The sequence below is a fragment of the Panthera pardus genome, unplaced genomic scaffold (genome assembly GCF_024362965.1).
Source record: "Panthera pardus isolate Hobbes unplaced genomic scaffold, ASM2436296v1 HiC_scaffold_11, whole genome shotgun sequence".
NCBI classification, from domain to species: domain Eukaryota; kingdom Metazoa; phylum Chordata; class Mammalia; order Carnivora; family Felidae; genus Panthera; species Panthera pardus.
In genome coordinates, this window is record NW_026526666.1 from 34,482,001 (window position 1) to 34,498,689 (window position 16,689).

General features: G+C 35.5%; 1 protein-coding gene across 5 annotated transcripts in view; it reads left to right on the forward strand.

The window, feature by feature from the left end:
- COL24A1 (collagen type XXIV alpha 1 chain) overlaps positions 1-16,689 on the forward strand; it is a 413,859-nt gene that overhangs the window by 139,270 nt on the left and 257,900 nt on the right. For all 5 annotated transcript variants that reach the window (XM_019414025.2, XM_019414026.2, XM_019414023.2 and 2 more), the window contains one exon: positions 11,241-11,294. In XM_019414025.2, the coding sequence (XP_019269570.2) occupies positions 11,241-11,294 (54 nt within the window). The remainder of the gene's footprint in view (positions 1-11,240; positions 11,295-16,689) is intronic.

The window sequence follows — 16,689 nt, forward strand, 5'->3', positions numbered from 1 at the left end:
CCCTTTTATCTTTATTATATATAATTTTGAGATACTTATGGTTTATGTTGTTTTTTTTTTAGTTGGGGATTTAATTTTATTTATTTTCATTATTTTATTTTCATTCCTGAAACTGTTAACGACTATGAATTTCTCTCTGATTACTGCTTCAAATGTATCTCAAAGATTCTGGTATGGAGTACTTTTATCACTATTATCTTTTAGATATTTTGTAATTTCAGTTATTTCCCTTTTCACCCAAGAGTTATTTAAAAAGGAGATTTAGAATTTCCAGGTGGGAGTGCCAATGGTTTTGATTTTGTTAATAATTCTTATTTTTGTTGCATTGTTATCAGAGGCTGCTGTTCTATTTTGTGGAGCTTATCAGTCTTTTTCTTGTTGTGATCATTTTTTGTGAATGTTCAATATATACTTGCCAAGGAGGTATGTTTTTATTATCAAATGTGAATTTGAGTATATAGTGACTTACTCTTCTTTATTATATTCTTTAGGTTTTACTATGTCTTCATTATTTTTGGTCTAATTCATCTATGTAAGTCAAATGTCATATGGCTGCTGATGGTCTAATTTCTCTTGGGGTCACAGCTGGTACTCATTGTTCCCTCCTTCACTCTCCATTTTAAATTCCTTTCACCCTCAGCTATCACCTCAGTAGGTCTTGGTGGCTTACCTGGTGGTATAACCTTAATATTCATTACTGAAGAATATGAACTCTTGATAACACTTCTAAGAGATGTCCAGTGTATCACCTGAGTTCCATGTGTATTCTTTTCTGCCCTTTTTGTGTAAAAGCAGTCTTGCCTCTTCGTTTTTCAGAGTCAATTAACCATGCCAATATGGTGACTCCTCTTTTTGTTTGCCCATACCTCATCATAAAAAGTCCAAAGTGCCCTGTGGGCAGCCATATGTTTAGCTTAGTGGGATGTTTGCTCTGTCTCCTGTCAAGAGAGAGCCCCTTTGGATAACAGGATATCTGACCCTGAAAAGTCCAAGGTTGTGGGGAAAGAAAGTACAAAATCTAGATGTCACTGGGAGTGATGGTAAATAGGATGACATCCACTTCTATTCCTTGGTTTCCAAAGTCACGTATCCTTCCTATTGTGGACAAAAGCACCATATACAGGTCTCTGACTTAAAAAATACTCTATATCCCAAAGGGTGGTACTCCTTTTATATTGTTTCCTTTAAGTTAGCACTTCAATTATAACTTTAGAAGGCAGTTCCAATGTTTTGTAAGACTAGCTACCTCTAGATGGTACAGATTAGGTGAAGGTCAATGAATCACTGAAGGCACACTCTGGTACCTCCTTTGATACAGAAAGGGTATCTTGTTCAGATACTATTCTCTGTGGGGTTCCATGCCTGTGGAATAGGCAATCCATAATTTTCTAGATACTGGGCTAGTTGAGGCTCTAAAGGAAGGAAAGTAAACTCTTATAAAATACTTATCTGTCTCTGTGAAGATGGACTGCTGATAACTTCCAGATTGGAAGGGCCCCACTTGAATGCAGACTCTTTTTTTTAACTTTCTTTTGATTATGAAGGGAAAGAATGCATTTATCAAATCAGTGATTACATACCAAATACAGAAGGCATTAGTCATCTGTGTTAGTAATAATATTATGTCTGATACAGCAGCTGCAAGTGGGATTGTGGTAGTCTATAGTCATTCTCCACAATCCAACTGATTTTTGTAGGCACCAGTCTCGTGAATTAAACAATACTCTGACAGAGACCACCACATATACATATTTTATATTTTTAATGGTGGCAGTAATCTCTGACATTCTCTCCATACAATATGATTGGCAGTCATGTAGATGTGAATGACTGTCTGATCCTTAGAACCCAAAGGTCTACCTAACTATAGGAATATCTCTTCCTTTTAGGCTTTTCTTTAGACAGTCCAATTATAATTCTTCCTTTCCAAAAGATCATCTCTCAATATGTTCACTAAAAAAATGCTGAGGTCAATTATATTTGGTCTTGATTTAAAGGAATTTATATGCAAGAAATCAATATTCAATTCAAACTGTGTCAAAACTTCCACTGTCTCTATCTGTCTTTTTTCCTGGACATCAAGATTAATTCGGTTTGATAAAATGAAAAATTAAAAATCAATTATTTTCTTAAAATAATCAGAATAATAATAAAATAATCTAGAATCAGTTTAGTCCCCAGAGAAAATTATAAAATAGCCAAAAACTTAATTCCTATGACCTCTGGTTTCTCCTATGTTCTTTCCCTTGAGCATGAGTTCTTGTCCATCTCAAATAACCAGTGTCTCTTTTCCTTTCCATAATTTACCTTTCCCATCAAAGCTTGTTTATGGAAGAAAGACCTGATAAATATATTTCATTTCAAGCAGTAAATGGTTAGCAGAACAGCTAACTTCAACATAATCTCCTTTCAAGGATATTTACATTTTAACACTAAACAGAAACCTGGAACCAATGTAATGAGTCTTGAATTGTAGAATTTGAGGTGTCATTTAGTGAGCAGAAAAAAATCTGTGGGTGGTTAGGAACTTTGATACTCCTCAAATTAATCATACCATACAAGTTGTCATCTGTACTGCCAATACGACAGGACAAGACTGGCCAATATTTCTTGCTAGTACAATATTTCTTGCTAGTTCAGAAGCTCAGATCTTCATAAAAGTCAGTGAAAGCAAAGTGCTCTTAAGTTTTTGTTGTAAATGCCAAGTTATTTGCCATTGACATTGAAGAGACTGTTCATCATTAAAGATCATCTCAATAAATGTCACTTCAAACCTCTTCAAAGCTTTTTTCTCCTTAATGTTGTGCTTATTCTAGGCAAATTGTTAAAGTGACAGAGAAGTAAATATATCTGCATTTACCTATTCACTGAATTGTAAATATGAGTGATGGCCCAAGATAAAATTTCATGTACTTTAAAACATAAGGTTAAATATTTTTCTATGCTAGTTGTTTGCTTTTAACAAAAACATATGGAAAGTGCTACACAGGAATCTTCACTCTTTCGGCATAGCAGCATCAGTTTTGAGCACTAGTCCCATGTTTCCTCCCAGTTCTGGCAGCAAACCACCTTCAAATGTGGTAGCTTGGTAGTGAGAATGTTTGTTGATTCAGCTGTTAACCTCCATGGACTACTGAGATTGCCAAATAGTTGAATTTTGGACGATGTTCTTGGTAAGTGGAGCCAATTGTTTTACTAGAAAAATGAGCTGAGACCACTAATCACAGAGATATTAGAAGTGGCCAACCAGTGGGTCCTCTTTTTCCACTAGGGCGGTCTTCCCTAGAGTCAAATGCTGAAGTTTATTTGGAGAGTCTGCTCATATCAAGTAAAGTCGTGCTTCTAAATGTACATTTTAGCACCTCAGTGGACTTAACTTGAATAAGCCAGCCTATGGCCAGTTGGGTCGATCTTAGTCCAAATGAATTCGCTTTAATTAAACTAGTTACTTCTTTGTTATCTTTTACCACTTGGGTTTAGTTGAGTAATTTTATGTTTTTAGTTGTTACTCAAAAACTTGTGCTGAAAGAAATATGTGATGAAATCAGTTGAATTAGTCAATAACAAATCATTTCTCATATTCCTACTGTGTACAAAGCTATGCATAGTAAACACTATAGGATGCACACAAAAATAATATATTGTTCATAATTTGTGTCAATTTACAGTCTATTTGGGATAAATAAGATATATACAAATACTTTTAGATAACAGTAAAGGCATCATGTAAGAATTAAATAAGTAGCATTATAGTACAGTGTTAGTAGAGAGAGATTAACATGAGATGGAAGGATCAGGGACAGGTTCATGGAAAAGATGGATCTTGAATTAGATTGTTGATGAGTAAATGGCAGGAAAAGGGGAGGGCATTCCAGGCAGGGTAAATCACATAAACAGATCCTAGGTAATATGCATTGTGGATTTACAGAATAATGAATGAAACTGGCTAGCTGATGCAGATTCCATGTGTTGGTATAGAGTAATAGATAAGGTTGTAAAACTAGGTTGGTGCCAAATTGCATAAGTCCTTCGATTCAAAGTGGTATCAAGGCAGAGACTTCTAGTAGCTAGATAGTCAAGTTTATTATCACAATTCTTGTATTGTATATGGAACCCGTCCCCTCATCTCTCAAGTGAACCAGCCAAAGTTTTATTGATTTTCCTGGTTGCTTCCAGTAATGGTCACAAATTTCTGTCCTTTCAAATTCAGGTGGGAGTTTCCATAACTGCTGTCTGAAAGGGGACAGAATCTTCTGCCTACCCAGGTTGAATCTTAGTACTGTTAGTTGCTATCACTAATAGTACTTACTACTGTAGTTACATTGAGGTGGGCCTGAGGCTGTTTACTAGGTTGATGAGGAAGTCTTTCCACTCCAAGGAGAATTAGCAACAACTAAGGCAACCGTCTTTGAAAATACTTCTGGTTCCCAGTACTTGGCCTACACCCATCTCCCCAAGTTGCTCCTCTTAGCAGGCAATAAAGTGGAGACCCATTTATTACCTGGTTCACTATAAAATTTGGTTAACATGCTCACTGCCTATTCCCAGGGACTTTCCTCAAATCCCATTAATCACCTGGTAAGGCCCTCACACTTCCTCTTCCAGAAAGCTGTGTCTCCATTTGTATCCCATTCTCATCATCAGAACTGTCAGAGACTGTGAAGAATCTGAAATTTTATCCTATATCCAAGCCAACAAATTAGCCTGAGAGTTTCACAGATTCTATTAGAAGACACGAAACTCATGGGACAGAGACAAAGGACTGTTTATTATTCTTAGCAATAGCAATGTCCAGAGTATCAGTATTTTTGCTCTGATTTTCTGAGCCTTCTCGCAGGGTGATGCAAAGAGGGCTAGATGACATTTGCATAAGCAGTGGTTATATTACATAAGAGGAACTTTGAACTTAGAGAAACTGAATATTTTATAATGGTCAGTTATTTAAAAAAATAAATGTATTCCAGAAAGATTATTATTATATGGAAGTTGATATTCCTGCCTTTTGCTACAGAGGGAGATTCTATAGCCATCTTTGCTATACAAAAATCCCTGAAAATATAGATTGGAACAATGAATAATTAACATCTCGTCTGTATAATGTGCAAAAATACAAGAGACCATGGAGAATTGTCACTAGCAACATGTTAAGTTAAATATTAGAGATATAGAGATGAGTAAGATACATTTATTTTCCTCCATGAGCTCACATTTTATTGGAATAAAGAAACAAACCCTTAATTACAGTATAGTGTGATCACTATTAAATAGCCATATTAACAGAGCTGTAGGAATATAAAGGAACAAGCTACTGATTCTGGCTAAGGGAAACCATGAAAAAGCTTCACAGATCATGTTATGTTTGAGTTGGCAACCAATTATATGATGAAGGAACCTGGGGCAGTGAGTTAAAGGAGACTTCCAAGAAGTATGGTTGCTTGAGCAAAGACTTGATGAAATAGTTCCGACTTATCAAATAGAAACAGAGGGCAAGGGTATTACAGCAGAGGTATAAAAGGAAGCTATGTGTATTTTAAAACTACAAATAATTCAGTTTTTTAGTCAATTCTACTTCCATTAAAAATGACAAAACATAATTCAAACAGTTTTTTTTAAGTTTATTTATTATTTGAGGGAAAAAGAGAGTGAGTGGGGAAGGGCAGAGAGAGGGCAAGAGAGAGAATCCCAAGCAAGTTCCACGCTGTCAGTGCAGAGCCTAATTTGGGTCTCTAACTCATGAACGATGTGATGATGACCTGAGTTGAAATCAGACATTTAACTAACTGAGCCACCCAGGTGCTCCCCTACCTCAAACAGTTTTAAGCAAAATTCAGGATTGGCTAATGTAATCAGGAAATCCAGCAGTATTTATGCCTAGACATTTGGCCAAACACAGGAATTTGATGAATATAATCAAGACACTCTCCATTTATTAGCTTTACTTATGTCTGTTAGCTTCATTCACAGGAACACATTGTGGAAAATATGGCCCTTGGCAACTCTAGGCTTATATTTCCCTCACAGTTAGCAATCTTAGCAAAAAGAAAGCATTCTTCTTTCTTTATAGCTCCAGCAAATATTCTAAGGTAGATTCCAGCCAATCTCATTTGGAGTACATGATCATCTTTAAATCAATCACAGTACTCATGGGGATGGAATACTGTAATTGGAAAGATTTGGGCTATTTACTTACCCCTGGAAACTGGGATGGGGACCAGAAGCACATGGACTGCAAATTGGGGAAGAGTATTTTCCTAAAGAGACGGTGAGCAGATAAAAAAGAAGATGCCCTCTACATGTTACATCTTTGATGCCCAGTATCTACATGTACCATTGCACCCACTTATACAGTTTTCAAAATGCCTCTAGTAACATAGTACAGTCACCCACACAGTTGAAAATATACTCTCCATTCTCCAAAGGAAGATAAGCTAATATATTGATCAAGTATTGCTTACAGCTCCAAGGCCAGGTTTTTGGAGTAAAGTGCATTCTTTAACCTGAGGCCTAAATATAGGTGTGAGTGTCAAATAATCAGATTAATTTTAGAAAGAAACAAAGTAGCCACAATATTCATTCCACTTGGAGACACGAAAGAACAGGAAACAAAATAGAGTGACCCAGGACTATAGCTGTGCATTTGGAACAAAAGTAGGAAATTAATATATACCAGTTCCTCATAACAATATAAATCAGCTTTTAAATCACCTAACTTCCCACCCCTTGCCACAAACTTACACACACTGAAAAAGGGAGAATCTGAGATAAAGAGTCTCCAGAATATACATTCTATGATACCAAGGAATATTTTTGTTCTCTAGTATATGTTCAATGCCAAGAACAATGGCTGATACATAGTAACATGTTGAATGAATAAATTGATATTCTTTAATTAATAAAGACACTCATAATAATTCTACATGAATCACATATAGAAATGGAGTACCCTAAAATGATACTTATCCAAAGGTAAGTCATGTTATTCATAGTCCTAGTCATGTTATTACCTCCAAAACAATTTGAAATCTGAGCTTACCTGATTTTTATCTGGGGACAAGTTTTCTAAGGGTCTTCAAATAATTGCAGAGTGTTGTCTACCAAAGGGCAGTGATTATCTAAAAATACCCAGTATCAATTAACTTTTTGCTTTACAGTTTTATTGAGGTGTAATTGACATATAGCAAACTATATTTATTTAAATTGTACAATTTGATAATTTCTGACATATATATAACTCATGAAACCATCACCGCAATCAAAATAGTGAACACATCCATCAAAACCCAAAATTTCTTTGTTCACCTTTGTGACTTCCTTTCTGTTTCTCATGATCCTCCCTTCCCTGACCTGCTTTTTGTCACCATAGGTTATCCAAACCTAAGGATCAAACAATGGTCGAAATTGTTTATCTTAAAATTGTAAGTTTGGTATGGTTTTGTGTGGATTTCAGTAAAATAAAAATGGACTTTGCAATTGACTTTGTAGGTTCTTTTAAGAGTGACTTCAAACATAACTGCTAATGTTTAAAGTCTTATTTAAAAAGTCATTCAGAGAGTATATAAGGAATTCCTTGTGTTATAAGGAATTTCATTGTCTTTGTTTCTGGATTTTCTCTGCTGAGTTTTTAGCATGCTACATATATATGGAATTCAGCTGTGCTATATTTACTACTCAAAAATATAGAATGGCTAAAGCGAAAATATATGAATAGCAGTAATCATTTGCAAAGATTTTCAATGATATCATAATGAAAAAAGACTGTTTTTCACAGTATTTTAACTCTAAAACAGCAAAAGAGAGTGAAAGAAAGCCATATACCTAGATGAATTTCTTATTTTGCCTTTATTTTTCCAGAAGTGCATATTTTCTGTTTGTGGTTTTCCCAGAAGACAGAACAGTTCCTCAATCTGCAGTTACATGCTGCCCTGTGCTAAAGTTTAGTTTCTATAGTTTACTGGGAAAGTGAATTTATTACTTCTGCCCTGTCAAATATTTTTTTTGGCATTAACTTTTGCATGGATTATTCTCACTCAGCAAAGGCCATTTTAATCCTTTTTTTTTTATTACTTTTTTACTTGGACTCACCATATTACTGACATGACATGTACATCCACAAATGTTAAAGAATAAAACCTTATGATTGTTTTTTGGATCCATGTCTCAAATGAAATGCTCCCCTACAGAACCTCTCTCCCTCTGGCTGCATTCTTTCTTGCTTGCATATGCAAAATTGCAATCCTATCCATAGAAGCTATGATAGTTGGGTTTTGGGGAGGGTAGTTTTTTGTTTGTTTTTAAACAAAAAATAACTTTGAAATTGCAAAATTAAAAATATAAGTATTCAAACAATTCATTGTTAATTTAGTCATTAATTTAAGCTATTGACTTTTTATTGAATATACAGTACGCTGACAGCAGACTAGGCTTTGAGTAACTTTGCCCTTTAGGAATCCATAACTTATGTGTTGCCCTATCTTTAATGATTTATTAATTGCATCTTGTTTTAATATGACTGTTTTTCTAAGAATGTATTCATTTCTACTTTGTTCAGACTTATAAACTACTAAGAAGATAAATTTAAGTCAACTGTATTGTGTTATTGTATATTTAAAGCACAATGGGTATAAAAATCAATGAAAATTTGAAAATTTTATGAGAGTTAAGTGCCCTAAGTGATGCTATTGTCTATAACAAGAGTATTTTAAAGCTACTTTATAAAATATCAGGAAAGTATAAACTTCTCAAAACATATACTTTATTTTCAACCAGTTATTATAATTGAATATGCTATATTACTTTCAAAACAATCCAAAATCTGAACTTCACTGATTTGATCTGGGGACAAGTTCAATGAATAAATTATATTTTCTCTCTAGAGTTCTTCAAATCATTACAGACTGTTTCCTGCCAAAACACAATTACCTTTTATGTTGTTGTTACAGCTTTATTGAGGTATATTTGACATAAGTAAGCTGCATATATTTAAATTGCATGATTTAATCACATTTTTTGTGTGTATGTATAACACAAAATCATCACCAAGATCAAGATAGCCAACATATCTGTCAAACTCAACAATTTCCTTATTTACATTTTGTAATCCCTCTCTCTGACCTTCCTGCCCCTACCCTTTCTAGGCTACCAGTGATCCGCTTTTTGTCACTATAGATAAATTTGCATTTTTCTAAAGTTTTTGTATAAATGAACTCATATAGTGTATACTTTCTTTTGGTCTGGCTTCTTTTACTTAGTATAACACGTTGGAGTTACATCCAGGTTGCCACATCCAGGTTGTTTCATTTTCTGATATACCATAATTAACTTACCCTTTGGATTTATTTATTCGTGGATTGTTTATCCATTTACCATTTTTAACTGGGAAGACTGTATATTTCAGTAGAAAACAGAGACTTCATAACTCTTATCAAATAAATACTGAAGTGCTCACTATATGCCATAGATCATGATGTACTTAACTATATTAGGACACTCTAGCTTCTAAACTTCTAACTACTGCCAAAATAAGAATGACCATATTTTACCCTTATGATTTCCCAGGATACTAATTGAATCTGCTAGTACTTTAATTCCCAGGTTTTGCTGTAAAAAATGCATGCGAATTTGTCTCCAGCCTTTAGTGATTAGAGAGTAATAAAACATTGGTTTTACTGGAGAGAATGCTGAGTCACTCTTCTCAGTACAGTAAACAGATGTGAGAAGTCTGAAAATAGAGGACATGTTTTCACTTATTATTTTTAAAGCCAATTCAGTTTCTGCTTTTTGATAAAAATTGATTAGACTATTTCTATTAAGAAAGTATACAAAATTGATATACAAAAATTGGTGATGTTTCTGTACACTAATAATGAGCTATGAGAAAGAGAAAATTAAGAAAACAATCCCATTTATAGTTACATCAAACACAACCACAAGCCTTTCTCTCCTCCCAAAAGTTAGCAGTTCTTTTTTCTTTTATGGTTTATCACTCAAGTATGCATCTTTTAAAACTATAGTTTAAGCTTATTTTATGGCTATGTCTTTCAGCTTACAAGCTCTCTTTTCATTTCCCTTTTCCCCCTTACAATTTAGCTGTTGAAGATCCCTAGTCATGTGACCTGGGTAGTCACATAGAGAGGCCTGACCATATTCAGTTTTGCTTATTTATTTTTGGTGGGACTACAGGTGATACTGTGTTCTTTCATCAGAAAGTACATAATGTCTAGTTATCTCTTTGTTTTAATGATGTTAGTACCAGTTGATGACTCAAATGCCCAGATGTATTAAATCATTAGAAGATTGCAAAATACAGATATTTTTGCTGTATCATTTCTTTTTTATTTGTTGGCTGAATAGATCCCCTTGTCTACTGTTTGGTTAGTAGTGGCACAGTATACATGGGAAAAGTAGAGTAAATGCTTGATTCTTCACCTTTCTTTACCAGTTTTCAAAATAATGAGTTGGCTTCCTTTAATCCTCTAAAAGAGGGCAGTTCTTTAATTGTTGTATCATTATGAACTTATGAATAGCAAAAATATTTGATATGTTTCAATCCATTGCAATTCTTATCCTTATTGAAGTTCGTATTATCCCATATCTGCCCAGTGGGATCCTCTTCAAGCTCCCTCAGAGCTCTTCACATAACTCTAGATTTGATACCTTTTATAGTCTTTTTGCTTCCTGGAATGAGAAGATGTTTCAGACTCGTCTGGAGGATGGACAGGAACTATGAATTATCCATAGGGATATTCTGAACCAGTGGTTGTAAGCCAGTGCCCAGGGGCCAGAAGTAGCCATCAGACATGTCTTTTTTTTTTCCCCAAAAGAAGCAAATCAGTCACTCAACAATGACAACAACAACAAAATAACTTTTTTTAGCACTTACTATGTGCCAGGTTGTCAAGGATATAATAGTTGCTGAGAATATAATAGTTCTTAAGACATAAAACTGCTTCAAGGAAGTTTACAGTCTGATGAGGAAAATAATAGAAGTCAAAACACTACATTAAGTGACCTTGCAGGACTCCAAGATGGCGTGAGAGTTCTTAGAAGGGACGTAACACTTTGTCAGTTCTGTATTCCAGTGTTAAACAACTGTGCAATAATTAACCTTTAATATTAACTTTTTGAGCAGTATAAATTACTTTAACTGGGCATGAAAGAATGGCAAAGGAAATTTTCAAATGCTTACTAGAATTACAGTAATGGCGATTGAGTAAACTCTCTATATTTTTTATGTTCCCTAGGGTTTTCCAGGAGATATTGGGATTCCTGGACAAAATGGCCCTGAAGGATCTAAGGTAAAAAAAAAACAAACACAACAAACATACATTCTTATTTTGGTTATATATATACACATATACATATATGTATATGTGTATATATATATGGTCATTCTTATTTTGGTTATATATATACACATATATACATATATATATGTGTGTGTGTGTATATATATATATATATATATATATATATATATATATATGGAGAGACAGAGAGAAAGAGTGTTTTCTAATCTCAAATCTCAGTGAATGGGTAAAAGAAGACTTTAGGAATATCAGAACGTGTCTGGATATTTTGAACTTTCTCGGCTGCGTTTAATAAACTGTACAACTTATTTCAAGGTAATCAGGAATTGTTTTCATGTTTGGTTGTTCTTTTGGTCCTCTATTCTATTGATCTGTATGTCTGTTTATGCAAGTACCATACTGTTTTGATTACCATAGCTTTGTAGTGTAGTTTGAAATCAGAGAATTTATTTTTTTTTAATTTATTTATTTAAATCCAGGTTAGTTAACATATAGTGTAATAATGATTCCAGGAATATAATTTATTTTTTTTTTCAGTTTTTTTTTAAATTTTAGTTTTTAGAAGACTATTTATTTTTTTTTCTTTTTTTTTTCTTTTTTTTTTTATTTATTTATTTTTTTTTTAATATATGAAATTTACTGTCAAATTGGTTTCCATACAACACCCAGTGCTCATCCCAAAAGGTGCCCTCCTCAATACCCATCACCCACCCTGCCCTCCCTCCCACCCTGCCCTCCCTCCCCCCCCCCCCCCATCAACCCTCAGTTTGTTCTCAGTTTTTAACAGTCTCTAATGCTTTGGCTCTCTCCCACTCTAACCTCTTTTTTTTTTTTTTTTTTTTTCCTTCCCCTCCCCCATGGGTTTCTGTTATGTTTCTCAGGATCCACATAAGAGTGAAACCATATGGTATCTGTCTTTCTCTGTATGGCTTATTTCACTTAGCATCACACTCTCCAGTTCCATCCATATTGCTACAAAAGGCCATATTTCATTTTTTCTCATTGCCACGTAGTATTCCATTGTGTATATAAACCACAATTTCTTTATCCATTCATCAGTTGATGGACATTTAGGCTCTTTCCATAATTTGGCTATTGTTGAGAGTGCCGCTATAAACATTGGGGTACAGGTGCCCCTATGCATCAGTACTCCTGTATCCCTTGGATAAATTCCTAGCAGTGCTATTGCTGGGTCATAGGGTAGGTCTATTTTTAATTTTCTGAGGAACCTCCACACTGCTTTCCAGAGCGGCTGCACCAATTTGCATTCCCACCAACAGTGCAAGAGGGTTCCTGTTTCTCCACATCCTCTCCAGCATCTATAGTCTCCTGATTTCTTCATTTTGGCCACTCTGACTGGCGTGAGGTGGTATCTGAGTGTGGTTTTGATTTGTATTTCCCTGATAAGGAGCGACGTTGAACATCTTTTCATGTGCCTGTTGGCCATCCGGATGTCTTCTTTAGAGAAGTGTCTATTCATGTTTTCTGCCCATTTCTTCACTGGGTTATTTGTTTTTCGGGTGTGGAGTTTGATGAGCTCTTTATAGATTTTGGATACTAGCCCTTTGTCCGATGTGTCATTTGCAAATATCTTTTCCCATTCCGTTGGTTGCCTTTTAGTTTTGTTGGTTGTTTCCTTTGCTGTGCAGAAGCTTTTTATCTTCATAAGGTCCCAGTAATTCACTTTTGCTTTTAATTCCCTTGCCTTTGGGGATGTGCCGAGTAAGAGATTGCTACGGCTGAGGTCAGAGAGGTCTTTTCCTGCTTTCTCCTCTAAGGTTTTGATGGTTTCCTGTCTCACATTCAGGTCCTTTATCCATTTTGAGTTTATTTTTGTGAATGGTGTGAGAAAGTGGTCTAGTTTCAACCTTCTGCATGTTGCTGTCCAGTTCTCCCAGCACCATTTGTTAAAGAGACTGTCTTTTTTCCATTGGATGTTCTTTCCTGCTTTGTCAAAGATGAGTTGGCCATACGTTTGTGGGTCTAGTTCTGGGGTTTCTATTCTATTCCATTGGTCTATGTGTCTGTTTTTGTGCCAATACCATGCTGTCTTGATGATGACAGCTTTGTAGTAGAGGCTAAAGTCTGGGATTGTGATGCCTCCTGCTTTGGTCTTCTTCTTCAAAATTACTTTGGCTATTCGGGGCCTTTTGTGGTTCCATATGAATTTTAGGATTGCTTGTTCTAGTTTCGAGAAGAATGCTGGTGCAATTTTGATTGGGATTGCATTGAATGTGTAGATAGCTTTGGGTAGTGTTGACATTTTGACAATATTTATTCTTCCAATCCATGAGCAGGGAATGTCTTTCCATTTCTTTATATCTTCTTCAATTACCTGCATAAGCTTTCTATAGTTTTCAGCATACAGAGCTTTTACATGTTTGGTTAGATTTATTCCTAGGTATTTTATGCTTCTTGGTGCAATTGTGAATGGGATCAGTTTCTTCATTTGTCTTTCTGTTGCTTCATTGTTAGTGTATAAGAATGCAACTGATTTCTGCACATTGATTTTGTATCCTGCAACTTTGCTGAATTCATGTATCAGTTCTAGCAGACTTTTGGTGGAGTCTATCGGATTTTCCATGTATAATATCATGTCATCTGCAAAAAGCGAAAGCTTGACTTCATCTTTGCCAATTTTGATGCCTTTGATTTCCTTTTGTTGTCTGATTGCTGATGCTAGAACTTCCAGCACTATATTAAAGAGCAGCGGTGACAGTGGGCATCCCTGTCGTGTTCCTGATCTCAGGGAAAAAGCTCTCAGTTTTTCCCCGTTGAGGATGATGTTAGCTGTGGGCTTTTCATAAATGGCCTTTATGATCTTTAAGTATGTTCCTTCTATCCCGACTTTCTCAAGGGTTTTTATTAAGAAAGGGTGCTGGATTTTGTCAAAGGCCTTTTCTGCATCGATTGACAGGATCATATGGTTCTTCTCTTTTTTTTTGTTAATGTGATGTATCACGTTGATCGATTTGCGAATGTTGAACCAGCCCTGCATCCCAGGAATGAATCCCACTTGATCATGGTGAATAATTCTTTTTATATGCTGTTGAATTCGATTTGCTAGTATCTTATTAAGAATTTTTGCATCCATATTCATCAGGGATATTGGCCTGTAGTTCTCTTTTTTTACTGGGTCTCTGTCTGGTTTAGGAATCAAAGTAATACTGGCTTCATAGAATGAGTCTGGAAGTTTTCCTTCCCTTTCTATTTCTTGGAATAGCTTGAGAAGGATAGGTATTATCTCTGCTTTAAATGTCTGGTAGAACTCCCCTGGGAAGCCATCTGGTCCTGGACTCTTATTTGTTGGGAGATTTTTGATAACCGATTCAATTTCTTCGCTGGTTATGGGTCTGTTCAAGCTTTCTATTTCCTCCTGATTGAGTTTTGGAAGAGTGTGGGTGTTTAGAAATTTATCCATTTCTTCAAGGTTGTCCAATTTGCTGGCATATAATTTTTCATAGTATTCCCTGATAATTGTTTGTATCTCTGAGGGATTGGTTGTAATCATTCCATTTTCATTCATGATTTTATCTATTTGGGTCATCTCCCTTTTCTTTTTGAGAAGCCTGGCTAGAGGTTTGTCAATTTTGTTTATTTTTTCAAAAAACCAACTCTTGGTTTCGTTGATCTGCTCTACAGTTTTTTTAGATTCTATATTGTTTATTTCTGCTCTGATCTTTATTATTTCTCTTCTTCTGCTGGGTTTAGGCTGCCTTTGCTGTTCTGCTTCTATTTCCTTTAGGTGTGCTGTTAGATTTTGTATTTGGGATTTTTCTTGTTTCTTGAGATAGGCCTGGATTGCAATGTATTTTCCTCTCAGGACTGCCTTCGCTGCATCCCAAAGCGTTTGGATTGTTGTATTTTCATTTTCGTTTGTTTCCATATATGTTTTAATTTCTTCTCTAATTGCCTGGTTGACCCACTCATTCGTTAGTAGGGTGTTCTTTAACCTCCATGCTTTTGGAGGTTTTCCAGACTTTTTCCTGTGGTTGATTTCAAGCTTCATAGCATTGTGGTCTGAAAGTATGCATGGTATAATTTCAATTCTTGTAAACTTATGAAGGGCTGTTTTGTGACCCAGTATATGATCTATCTTGGAGAATGTTCCATGTGCACTCGAGAAGAAAGTATATTCTGTTGCTTTGGGATGCAGAGTTCTAAATATATCTGTCAAGTCCATCTGATCCAATGTATCATTCAGGGCCCTTGTTTCTTTATTCACTGTGTGTCTAGATGATCTATCCATTTCTGTAAGTGGGGTGTTAAAGTCCCCTGCAATTACCACATTATTATCAATAAAGTTGCTTATGTTTATGAGTAATTGTTTTATATATTTGGGGGCTCCGGTATTCGGCGCATAGACATTTATAATTGTTAGCTCTTCCTGATGGATAGACCCTGTGATTATTATATAATGCCCTTCTTCATCTCTTGTTACAGCCTTTAATTTAAAGTCTAATTTGTCTGATATAAGTATGGCTACTCCAGCTTTCTTTTGGCTTCCAGGAGCATGATAAATAGTTCTCCATCCCCTCACTCTCAATCTAAAGGTGTCCTCAGATCTAAAATGAGTCTCTTGTAGACAGCAAATAGATGGGTCTTGTTTTTTTATCCATTCTGATACCCTATGTCTTTTGGTTGGCGCATTTAATCCATTTACATTCAGTGTTATTATAGAAAGATATGGGTTTAGAGTCATTGTGATGTCTGTATGTTTTATGCTTGTAGTGATGTCTCTGGTACTTTGTCTCACAGGATCCCCCTTAGGATCTCTTGTAGGGCTGGTTTAGTGGTGACAAATTCCTTCAGTTTTTGTTTGTTTGGGAAGACCTTTATCTCTCCTTCTATTCTAAATGACAGACTTGCTGGATAAAGGATTCTCGGCTGCATATTTTTTCTGTTTAGCACACTGTAGATATCGTGCCAAGCCTTTCTGGCCTGCCAAGTTTCAAAGGAGAGATCAGTCACGAGTCTTATAGGTCTCCCTTTATATGTGAGGGCACGTTTATCCCTTGCTGCTTTCAGAATTTTCTCTTTATCCTTGTATTTTGCCAGTTTCACTATGATATGTCGTGCAGAAGATCGATTCAAGTTACGTCTGAAGGGAGTTCTCTGTGCCTCTTGGATTTCAATGTCTTTTTCCTTCCCCAGTTCAGGGAAGTTCTCAGCTATAATTTGTTCAAGTACCCCTTCAGCACCCTTCCCTCTCTCTTCCTCCTCTGGGATACCAATTATGCGTATATTATTTTTTTTTAGTGTATCACTTAGTTCTCTAATTTTCCCCTCATACTCCTGGATTTTTTTATCTCTCTTTCTTTCAGCTTCCTCTTTCTCCATAACTTTATCTTCTAGTTCACCTATTCTCTCCTCTGCCTCTTCA